The sequence below is a fragment of the Microchirus variegatus genome (genome assembly GCF_963457635.1).
Source record: "Microchirus variegatus genome assembly, chromosome: 17".
NCBI classification, from domain to species: Eukaryota; Metazoa; Chordata; class Actinopteri; order Pleuronectiformes; family Soleidae; genus Microchirus; species Microchirus variegatus.
In genome coordinates, this window is record NC_139818.1 from 14576213 (window position 1) to 14588956 (window position 12744).

At 41.4% G+C, this 12744-nt stretch overlaps 1 protein-coding gene across 1 annotated transcript; it reads left to right on the forward strand.

The window, feature by feature from the left end:
* Window positions 1–104: 104 nt before the first annotated feature.
* LOC310939021 (regulator of G-protein signaling 9-like) lies at window positions 105–12062 on the forward strand (the record flags this gene model as incomplete). The annotated part of the gene is given in 20 exon segments (XM_083903688.1): window positions 105–173; window positions 1853–1949; window positions 2764–2814; window positions 2885–2991; window positions 4298–4349; window positions 4442–4500; window positions 4585–4661; window positions 4759–4840; window positions 6243–6312; window positions 7640–7649; window positions 7651–7669; window positions 7771–7832; window positions 8310–8423; window positions 8510–8625; window positions 8737–8824; window positions 8989–9127; window positions 9224–9306; window positions 9453–9576; window positions 10761–11164; window positions 11897–12062. Coding segments are annotated over 20 exon segments (1989 nt in total).
* Between the last annotated feature and the right edge of the window lie 682 nt (window positions 12063–12744).

Genomic DNA, 12744 nt, shown 5'->3' on the forward strand with positions numbered 1-12744 from the left:
CAGCATCCTCATCCACACACGACACAGCGGCTCACAGGCAACAGGAACACCGTGTGTGTGTGTGTGAGTGAGTGTGTGTGAGAGAAAGAGTGACCAGCAGGATCATGACCATCAGAAACACTCTCCGGGATCATGGACAGAGGTATCGACCACGGATGGCATGTCTCAAGAAGGTAGGTCATCTGTTTTGATGATCAAGCATCCTCAGGCTTATATAAACAATACACCTGCAGACGCACCTACAGATACTTCACTCATATAATGTTTGCAGATGATGTGGCTGAGGCTGCAATAAAAAAAAACAAAATGCCTGGATTTTTCCTCATCTGAAACATGTCGTCAGAGGAATCCTGATGCTTCAGTGACATGTTTGGGTTGGACACAGGTGCCATTTGGACTACACAATGTTTTTTAGGAAGTACAGCCAAACAGACAACATGCATGCCTTGTTTCAGTAATGCATGTATTGCAAGATTCAGAATGACAAGTACAATAAGGTCCCAGGATTCCGAAATATGTGCAGCAGAATGAACAAAACAGATAATCATGTTTATTTTGGTCCCTGACCCCTTTCCATACATGCATGTCACAGCAATTGATAATACTGTCGCAACCTTTTCACAAGGATAAGGTCATTTGTTTTAATAAGCATTAAGCCTGGATCAGTATCTGTGCTTCCATCTACACCAACCAGCCACTGGAAAGAAGTTAATCCACGCATGCTGCGTGTTGGAAAACAACCACCACTCAGTCATGGAGCGAGAATGGGACTTTATTCATCACCACACATGTCAAATTAATTCATGTGAGGACACATATTAAGCCAGTGAAGTTCATTTGAAGAACATTTACTATCTTTTAATCACATAATGCTCTCTCATACGGATGGAAACAATAATAATCACAATTACTTTGTATAAAAAGTGGCTTTAAACATGTCATTTTGAAAGAATGTTTTGAATTTACCGTACAATAACTATAAATTATTGTATATTGTATACTGTATATCTGAATGCCTGTGTTCTATTCTTTGCCTGATGATTAAAAGCATGATTTTGAGAATAAGTTACGATTGTTTAGTATTTGTAATCGTTTGGGGCCATAATCGTAACTGAAGCACAAGTTTCTATTAATTGCACAGCCCTATATACTCGCTCACGACTCCTTTCCAGGAGAACCATGAAAGCCCACTTTGGTCCGACAACAGCCTGGGGCTTATGGCCTCTTCAGGATGACTTCAAAGCACAAAGCCTTTTCAAACAGGCCTGGGAGTCACACACACACACACATACACACACTGAATTAAAGCATTGCACAATATCTTGCTTCCCTACATGTCTGAGCCACGCTGTGGTTCTGCGAGGGTCTAATGATGTTATAACTATAAAAAAAAAAGAAAAGAGGAGCGAGAGGCTGTTTACAGGTCAGTGACTCACTGCAAACCTCCCACCTCAGCCAAACAATAGCCAGGAAATCAGGGCACATAAGAGAAACTCTCAGCCCACCTCTCGCCACGACGTTTCCATGCAGGGCTTTTACCGTTTTGTTTTCGGTTGACAAAGCTGATTCACTTCAACATCATTTGTTTAATTGCACATTTTGATAGGGATCTCTCAGAGGGACAATTTACTTTGGAGTATTAAAGGGAATTAGATGCCAACCAAAATCTTTATTTAAATAGAAAATACTGACACTAATGGTCATTATTACAACCATTCCCTGGATGCTGCACAGTGAATAGCACATTATTAACACAAATATTCCCTGGTAACCTTTGACCAACCCCCCCCCCATATTCCCCACCACCTACTGGTTGTTGTGGTAACCATTTTGTTTTGTTATTGCTACGCAGGCAGAGAAGGTGCTGCTGGAGATGCAGGACCCCAAAACAGGAGTCAAGTCGCAGCCTCAGAGACTGGTTATCACAACAATACCACATGCTATTACTGGTAAAGAGGACACAAACACACACACCCGCGCGCGCACACACGCACACGCACACACACACACGCACGGTTGATATTATTCAGCAGCTGACAGATTTCCCCTGCATCGTCTCATTGGAGGATACCAGAGCTGGAGGCTCAAGCTTGAGAGCGACAAATTTCATCTCCATGACAACCCCCACAGTCTCAGAGTCAGAAAAAAGTAGGAGGTGAAGGAGGAGGATGATGATGATAGAGTGAGCAAGAGGCAGTAAAAGAAAGAAGAGCGAGAGAGAGAGAGAGAGAGAGAGAAAGTATGTACTAGAGGAGGAAGATGAGAAGCAGAGAGGGAACCTAGGCTTCTACGTCATTCATGAGCTTCTCTTCTCTTCCTCCTTTCCTTCTGCCCGTCTCCTCATTAGTGGAGGAGGCTTACAGACACAGCCATGGATCAGAGAGGCGACACAACCTCGTTCCCACTGACAGTTTTAGTTAACTGTGGAATATCTGCGATCTGTTATGAAAGGTTTCTTTTTCTGTTTAACCACAAGTAAAGTGATTTCATATTTATTTTTAATGGTTCAGCTATTCTCCATGTCATTGTGGATGAAGTAAATAAAGCATTAATAAATCAGCCACAGCAGTGAAAGTAGTGATTTGATTATTTCAGTCAGTAAAGTTGATTAACTGTCATTAATCAGTGTGATATTTCTTGAGCCAGAAAACCTCACATGAGGCAAAACACCACAAGCTTTACTCTGATGTAGTAGATACTGTGAATATATATCATGTATATTAAACTCAGACTTGTCTATCTTCTGTTTCCTTCCTCCCTCAGGTGAAGACATACTTTCTTGGTTAGCAGACAGATTTCAAATAGACACACAAGGTGAGCGATGAAGCAGCTGATGCCATCATTACATTGATATATAAATAAATTCTCGGCCTATTGTTTTCAGAGGCGAGGAACGTTGGCTCTATGCTGGTGGCATTAGGATACATCTACCCTCTGCAAGACCACAAACGCCTGGTGATCAAACCTGATGCATCCCTTTATCGATTCCAGGTAAGCGCAACACATTTCACCTTTTCAACGCAAACGTAAAACCGCTCATTTTCACTATATCAACATGTGTTACATTGGCTATTTATGTCATAATCCCATTTATTGAAGCATAAATATACTCTATAACAGGGGTGTCAAACTCATCTTCACTGAGGGCCACATCAGCATAATGGTTACCTTCAAAGGGCCAGATGTAACTTTCATACAGAATAAATGTATCTAAATGTAACCAAATATAATGTCAAATAAAGGTAACTACTCCATGCATATACAATGATACACTGCGATCTAGTGGTGGTGCCATCACTTTGTGGGTAACGCAATCGCCATGCATTGTGGGAAATTTAGTTTATGGCAGCATAGACCAATTTAACACAGATTTTTAAGACCAATTAATCACTCACGGGCCACATAAAATGACGTGGCAGGCCACATCTGGCCCCTGGGCCTTGAGTTTGACACAAGTGCTCTATAATTATACTGACTTCATTAAGTTGGGCCTACATGACAATATGATGATGAACAGGGCTTTTAATTGGAAGGGTCAAGGACTCTCTGGGCAAGTGTGTTCACTACTGTGTGTTATAAAGATGGGTTAAATGGGGAGGTCAGATTCACGATCAGTTATTGGTGTGTGCGCAACAAATTCTAATTCAAACTAGAAAAGCACTTGGAGAGCGCAGACCTCCGCCAAGGCAGCTCAGTGGCTACACAATACACCCTTGCAGGCACAGCTGGGTCAGACGTCGTGTGTTGTAACCAGCGATAGCGTTATGGTCAGACGTGTGTTGTAACCAGTGATAGCGTCTACGGATCACGCCCCAAAATTTAATCACTGGTTCTGTCCGTGACTTTTCGAGTTATGTTGCTAACAGACAGACAGACAGACAGACAGACAGACAGACAGACAAACAAACTCCGGGGAAAACATGAGAAGGGACAAATATAAAATCTATTTAATTAAGTGTTGTATCCTGTCAAAATACTGAGCTTGAATGGTAAAGAATAGCAAAAATAATGAGAAATGCACATGACAATTTCTCAAAGCCAGTGTATGTGTATGTGTATGTGTATGTGTATGTGTATGTGTATGTGTATGTGTATGTGTATGTGTATGTGTATGTGTATGTTAACAAGTCATGATATTCAGCTGCAAAATCAGTGTGGCTTAAATCAAGTTAATTGTTTTTTCCCACCACGTAATCGATCTAAAACCTGAAACTGATCTGGTTCTTATTAAATAAATCCAAATCGTTGTAACAGTGTTGATGTATAGTGCTAATCTTGTCTTTGTTGTCATTTGTAGACACCATACTTCTGGCCCACACAGCAGTGGCCTGTTGAGGACACAGATTACGGTGAGCGAGGCTTTATTTTTCTCTCAGGTCTTTTATTGTTTTTAATCATTAATTTGGTTAAAATTTCTTTCTGTTTTCTTTCTTCCCTGAAGCAATCTACCTGGCGAAAAGAAACATACGGAAAAAGGGAATCCTGGAGCTACACGAGCAGGTGGGGAACGAGACACGGGAGGAGTTCATGTTGCAAGATGACATTTACTGATGATGATGATGATGATGATTTCACGCCCCTCAGGAGCAGTATAACCGACTTCACAAATGGATGAACCATAAATGGGATTTCATTGTGATGCAAGCTAAAGAACAGTACAGGTGGGTATGGGTGAAAGTAAAGTTTAAAAGTGTCCAGATCAGGCCAGGTTTTTTTGTGTGATTATGTGGGTGTGTTTGTGTGTTTTATTATTTTTAGGGCAGCAAAGGAGAGGAAGAAACCAGACCGTGTAGTTTTTGACTGCCAGGAGAGAGCCTACTGGGTGGTTCACAGACCTCCGGTTAGAATACACACACGCACGCACGCACGCGCACACACACACACACACACACACACACACACACACACACACACACACACACACACACACACACACACACACACACACACACACACACACACACACACACACACACACACACACACACACACACACAGATAGTTATCAGGGTGCACACACAGCGTGCAGCTCCACATACTGTAGATAGCAGTGAATTGCTAACAGACAGAGGAGTGGAAATAAATTGCACTTCACCTCTTTACTTCCCAGGGTACCTCATTATCGCTACCCATGATGCCTCATTACCATTAAATGTCCAGTGAGAGGAAAAGGGCAGGACTGATTAATATTTCACTCTACGAGGGAGAATGTGGCATAGTGCTCGCAATATCTTTTAGGTTCTTGGTTTCACCCCAGTGTCCTAAGGCCACAACTCCAGGGCTCCTAAATGACCCAGCTTCACTTTGTTGTCAAGTGGATTGTGGTGATTTGATTAAGTGCACATGCGTTTGGCAGTGCACTCCACTTCATCAAATAGAAACTCAAATAATAATGGCCTCAAACAGGTCCTGCTTTACTGTATTACATAATCTTGGGGCTCACATGTGAATAATTCATCTAACACAGGACATATCCTAAAGTTTGAGGAGCGTTGCAGCAGAAGAACTCAAATTTTAAAGAGAATGATAGTGGTTTTTTTTCATTCTTTTGAGGGAAACATTATCCCTGTTGTCAAATCTACATTGGCTCACTTGTGGGCTATCTAACAACAACAATAATGATGATGAAAATTATGAAAAAATATGAAAAAATTAATGTTTTCCACATTTTATAGTTTTAAATGTAAGGTTTTTCGTGATCGTGGAATTTTACAATGAAATGTTGAACTATTCCTTTAACTGTCTTATGAAAATAAATCACAGTAACAAGCTGTAAACATTTAAGCTTAAAACATTACAAGAAGTGTTTGCTTTTTCTTGACATCTGATATATAACTAAACCTAATAATGAAATGTAACTGTCTGAGTTGCAACCGTATCCATACGATTCTCTACATAAGCGTAAGATCACGGTGTTTACGTTTGCTTGTATTTCCCTGCACTCACAGTTGCATCCTGCATCCTGCGACTATGACTCATCCTCTTCTTCATAAAAAAATCAAAATAATCTTTCTCTCAGCACTAATGTCTCTCTAATGTTGTTATCCTGGGACAAGTTAATTCAGTTTCATCTTGATGCACTTTTACAGCCTCTGCCTCAAACTGTTGTTATGTCCAGTTGCTGGATAAATCTCTTTGGATTTTTTTGTAAAAAAAAAAAAAATAGAGATTTGGCCTTTGACAATGTTATTTGACTCAGCAATAACTACCTGCTAGATAATTGTGTTGTTGTATGTGTGTAGCCAGGGACTGTGAGTGCTATGAACTATGGACTTGACAGAAGAATAGAACCGAATGCAGACGAGGTAACAGGTGAGTTTCTGCATGTTCTATATGAAAACACTTCCTGTCCTTTCTCTGTCTGTTGTTTTAACCACTAATCCATCTTTTTTTTACTTAAACTAATCTCTTCTCTTCTGTTCTGCAGGCATTTTTCCCATGGCTGTTTTTTCATACCCAGTTTTCTCTTACACAAACACACACACACACTGGTTTCCATTACTTCAGAGGACATTGCATAGACTTGGGGCCAATTCCAATTCCTATCTTAACCCTCAATCTTAACCCTCAAGCTCAACCCTTAATCTTAACTGGCCCTCAAAACCAAGTGTTGAGGGTTACTTTGTCACTTAGAAATGGGACACCCCTTACATGCAGATACGTCTTCAGACTGTAAGGGGCAGAATAACACGAAAGCTGCGTCCAGTCTGAGAACTCCAAAAAAGAAGAAGAAGAACACATTTATGTCACGATTATTTATTTATTATTTTATTTCAGTCAAGTTATTAGGTTGTCAGTTAGTTATAAGATGATACTCATACAAATACCACAACCACGGACATATTCAGCTGACAGTTACCACACACCACGGCTTATTAAAAGTTAAACGATAGCAAACGATCGCGTGTGCGCACCGGCCGGCTATTGACAAAAGTAAAATAAAAATAAATGTTACGCAACAATGACGTCAGTAATCCACAATATGGGCCTAAACTAAGATAATACAATGGTTTTCATCATTTTTATATCTCTATTAACAAAGAAAATACTTAATTTGTATCGCACTCGCTTTGCTGCTTTCGACGCCATCTTTCTTATGTGAAAACACGCAATGCATTCTGGGTAGCCCTTGTTCCCAAGGGTGGTCTCGGAAAATCTCAATATTGAGGGCGATACAGCCCAGAAACTTAATTTTTCTGAGAATCGGGACAGCACTTGCACTAGAGGGAGAGCATTTTTGAGATTGAGGGTTAAGATTGAGGGTCAATTAAGGAATTTGGAATTGGAGTTACATTCATTTCCTGGAGACTTACTCTAACCTTAATCATAATTGCGAGTGCCCTGACTAACTCTAACCTTACAGATTTAGGTCCCCACAACATAAGGAATACCAGGTACACACACATACACACCACCCCATAGTGCTTGACGCAATGCAGTTCTCGCATCCTAACTCCTACCTGGGTAACTGCAACTACATACTTAACCTTTTTACTGTATTTAAACCAGTTTTCAATTATAAAGGATAATTGGATTGGATAATTGCACATAGGGCACTAGTGTCCCACTTTGTCTTTGCACATTTCCTGTCTATGCTATGGCAACAACATTGAATGTATGTATTTTTTTTTTCCTCCAGGCAAAAACACCTGACTTCTATGAGAGAATTGTGAGTGACATTTATATTCTTACACACGGTTTTGGTGAAACCAACTGTTAGCAGTGATCCACAGAGACATCACATTTTTATCGCTTTCATTTCTTCTCCAGATGATCTTCACTCAGCAGTCTATCATGAGGCCCAGAGTGAAGTCGTCTGTGTCCATCGGCGCGTAAGATAGTCCATTGCATTTTTCTCAGTTCTTGTTGATTTGCTGAGCACCGTTGTGCTCTCTGTCCTGAAATGAAAAACACACAACGTCTCTAAGTGAGTGAGCTGCAAATGGAGCGCGGGTGGAAACCGTGCAACAGATGAAATATGATGTGAAACAAAAGAATGTTTGTTCAATGTCTAGCCACAGGTTGTCCAGTGGGTTTGAAACCCCGAGAAGTTGTCCTAACAGAGGCACTATGAGAATTATATATAGTATATAAAAGTATAATGACATATTTTATGAGTTTTCATCCACGGAAGTAGTATATAAACCATAATTGCAAAATAATTGTTCATGGAAATGTGCTTTTAACACCAAATTATTACTATTGGGTTCATTTGGAATCCCATGATGGCAGCAACATGATTTTTAATCTATCACTTTGGCAGAATTGGTCAATTCCTCAAATGCCATTTTTCCCCTCCGTTCCTGCAGATTGGTGAAATACTGTGCCACCTATAACAACCACGACCCCTTCCTGTCCAAGTGCCTTCCCAGCAACCCCTGGCTCACTGATGATATCACTTACTGGAACCGGAACATGACCAAGTGAGACATAATCTGCACTGTATTCATTGATACAGTATATTTAAAATGACATAAATAACCTCTGTGATTATTTGTTTGTAATGCAGCGTGGAAATACCGACCAAAATGCGCGTGGAGCGATGGACGTTCAGCTTCGGAGAGCTGCTCTCAGACCCTCGAGGACGAGATGATTTCAGACTCTTCCTGAAGAAAGAATTCAGCGGTATGATATGATGGACGATTATAGACATGTAGTAAAAGATCAGCCTGTATATGGAGCTAAGAAAAGTTGGTTAATTGTATGTTGTTGTTTTTTTTGTTTTTACTGCTTTAGGTGAGAACTTGGCATTCTGGGAAGTTTGTGAAGATCTGAAGTGGGGCGCTGCAGCGACAATGAGGGAGAAAGCAGAGCAGATCTACAAGTAATGACTTAATGACTTGTGTATAAATGTCACTATAATTTTTCTGAATTTTGTTGAATCATTGATTAACCAATACTTGTTTCACTGATGGTTTGGAATTGTTCTGCATCTATTTATTGTGCTCCCTTGTGTTTTTATCATTTACCCTGTGCTTCTACAAACAGGACCTTCTTGGCACGTGGTGCACCACGGTGGATCAACATTGATGGAAAGACAATGGAGATCACAGTTAATGGCCTGAAACACCCACACAGATATGTCCTGGACGCAGCTCAGACTCACATCTACATGCTCATGAAGAAGGTCAGTGAACGCACCAGTGGTTACCTCGAGAAAATGTTGTCGTTTGTGAAATCCTTCAGAACACCATCGTGATGCACTTGTGTGCTTTTTTTGCAGGACTCGTACGGACGATACTTGAAATCTCCGGTCTTTAAAGACACGTTAAAAAAGGCCGTCTGTCCTGAAGAGCAAAAGTTCACGTAAGGAAAAAGTCTTTGAACGCATTTCCGTTTAATCAACAGCACTCGACAGATGCACACAAAATGGCACAAACAAGGACACGAAGCCTTTACCATTCGCTCATTTTTCCATCCTAATGTATCCTGTAATCCCTCTGGTTTCACAGTGACGCCCAGCTGGAGCACAATGCGAAGAATCGGCGGCCCAGTCTCAGCCCCATCGTCCTCCGGCAGCAGGAGCAGGAGCAGAGAGCCAAGATGGCGGCCAATGCCCCGGTTGACATCACACAGGTCATGAGCAAACTCAGCAAACAGGGGAAGGAGGCGCCGCCGCCTTGTCCTCCTCCTGCAAAGAAATAAACACACAACATGTGATGCCGTTTGTCGTTAAAAACAAACAATAATAATTTGCTTCCACTTTAAAGCTATTTTTATAATAACAATAATAATGGATCAAATGTGTGATATTAGTGGAATTGCTTGTACAAACTCACAAAGAGTCTATGGATATTTTTGTTATGTCTTGCAGCTCATTGTTTTGGGTTTCCTGCTTTGGTTAACTCTCACAGCTCTCGCTCTATTTTTGTTTTCCACACAGCAGGCTGATGTTTTGTGCAGAAAAGTGTTTTAATGAATGCTACATGTGCACGAAAGGTGCTGCCAAAAAAGTAATATATCTCCCCTCAGAGGTTAGTGGAGAGCAAACTCCAAATGAATTTGGCAAGTGGCAAGTGAACTACTGTATGTATAGCGCTTCAGAAAGTGCAAGTTTATTTATTTTTTATTTAAATTAAAAATAATGCAGGAGAGAAATCATACAGGATTGAGAACACAATCAAAAAAACACTGTTAAAGATGCACAGCACACGAGGCTGTTGCAACACATGCTGCAAACATTCTTCAGGCCCGGTCGTGTTCTAACATCTGCTGCATCTCTGTCCGTACAGGCTGTAACTGTTGTCTTTCATGCTGTCTGTGTCATGATGCATGTGCTGTCCGTCGTCACGCCTTCAGCTGTGTTTGCATCGTTTGTCATTAGCCAATAAAAACATCCACAAACCAGTCGAAACACTTTATGTTCATGTGTTTGTCTTCAGTCATTTTGCCACATTACATCACACAGCTCCACTCTTTCTTTCTTTCTTTCTTTCTTTCTTTCTTTCTTTCTTTCTTTCTTTCTTTCTTTCTTTCTTTCTTTCTTTCTTTCTTTCTTTCTTTCCAAATCATCTACTATCATATCGCCATCATATTGTCAGCCAAATAACCACCTCTAAGAAATTTAAAGTGTGAGTATTATATTATCTGTAATTGCTGTCCATTTCTCATGAATGTGGTCTCAAAGTATCAAAGTGTTTAAGTAGGTAAAACATCTCTAATGGTTCGTGTAATTTTTCCACATCCCCCTCACGTTCCTCTGTGGCAGAATCATCTCACGATGCCCTCTGACTTCTGTCTCTTGCTCTTTGACCTCACAGCTGTGCCGCTTCACCACTCCTGTCCCCCACCTTGCCGTCTACTCTGGTATCACTGACTCCCCATCTGCCCACACCTCACCCTCACTCCCATTCCTGGCCCACACCCCGGCCTGTCCGTCCCCCATCAGCGTGGCCTTAGACAGCACCTCGGCCTCAGAGCGCCGGGTGGAGGCCAGTGAAGGAGACGAAGCGGAGAACCCAGAAGCCCGAGCCCCCATCAGCAGAAATGCGTCCAAGTCCCGCATGCCTCTATCACTGCGGCGCCTGCTGAAGCGAGGCTGCACCCCTGCCACCATGTTTGCCAGCTTGTCGCCTAAATACCACTCAGCTGCCGGGACAAGTACTCGCATCAAGCCAATCTGCCCGGATCAACCCAGCCAGGCTCCTCCGAGGAGGATTGGCAAGTGAGTGTGGGCCAAAAAAAATCACTTTTTAGAAAGAGATTTAATGTGAAATCCAGCTCTCGAAGGCACAGTGTGTATAACCTATAATTATAGCCTTCATTTTGTGTGAAATGTCAAATGATTTTATGAGTTTAATGTGTCCATTGTGGGCAGATATAAAAACATCCATGCATCTTCTACCGCTTTAATCTCCACATGAGCTTAGAGGCAGGCGCTGGTGCCAATCCCAGTTGACATATGGCTGAAGGCCAGTCCATCACAGAACCACATAGAGACAAACAACCATCCACTCTCACACTCACACCTACAGTCAATTTAGAGAGACAGCCTAATCTCCTCATTTGCATGTTTTTTGACTGTGGGAGGAAACGCACGCAGGCGGGGAGAACATGCAAACTCCATGCAGAAAGGCCCTTGTTCTGACCGGGTCGCAAACCTGGGGTTTTCTTGCTGCAAATGCAAGAGCGCTAACCACTACATGTAGAGTACATATAAAATGCAAATTAAAAGGGTACAGAAAACCAAATCGATTCTGTTTTAAGGCGATTATACTCTTATACAAACATACTTATGTGCAATAAACCCAAATTACAGACTAGACCTTTGATCTTGACTATTTTATTTATTTGCTTATTAATATCCTTATTGTTTTTACACAAATGTATAATTGCTTTCTGACTGCACTGCATCTCAACAGATCATGGGTTACATGGGAGTGTGTCTCTCTTCTAGTTTTTTTCAGATTAAAGTGGACATTCCTCCAGAGTGTCGCATCTACCCCATCGAGTCTGAGGATGAAGATGAGGAGAACAGGGCTTCCTCTCGGGGAGGAGTGGGAGCCAAAGAGATTATCTGCCCCTGGGAGAGCCTCACTCCACAGAATGAGATTGGCCAGTAAGGGTAGATTTAACACAGGTGTTAAAGCTGCAGGTTTGGATCTGTGTGGAATACATTCATAGAGTCTATATGAACAGGCTGGCAACGGAACTCCCTTGTGCTATGACTGAGATAATGAGTGTTAATGGGTAAAATCTCAGTGTTTACTGTCCTGGTGTAAACGTGGATATAAATTCACCATCAGACCACATAAGGACCGGCTCAAACCAGGCAATCTGAGATACTTTAGAAATGCCTGATCATCTATAATAGACTAATAGTCAACTTGCTACATCTAAGCTCCTAGGTTATATGTTTTAAGTATTAAACATTCGCTGCCTGGAGGCTTTAAATGACAGTTTCATTGTTCACTGTAGCATAATCCTCCTCTCCAGGGCCAACACAGAGCAACAGATGGGATTTTTAAAATACTGATACCAAAAATAGTGACACAAGTATTAAAGTCCCCTCCCATATTCCCCTTAAAATATTGACCCAATGATGTCAGCGAGCTACGGCCCTGCAAAGATTGTGTTCGTCCATGTTCTGGCAAAAGTGCGTCTGTTGCAACAGACCTACATTTTTTACAAAGCTACAAAACAAATGTTTTAAGTAGAGTAAACCTTTAACTACAGCCTTAATCTCAACTACTTTCACTGAGCCAGCTGTTCCACTTTATTAAGGTTGCTGGGTTTTGTCAGGGC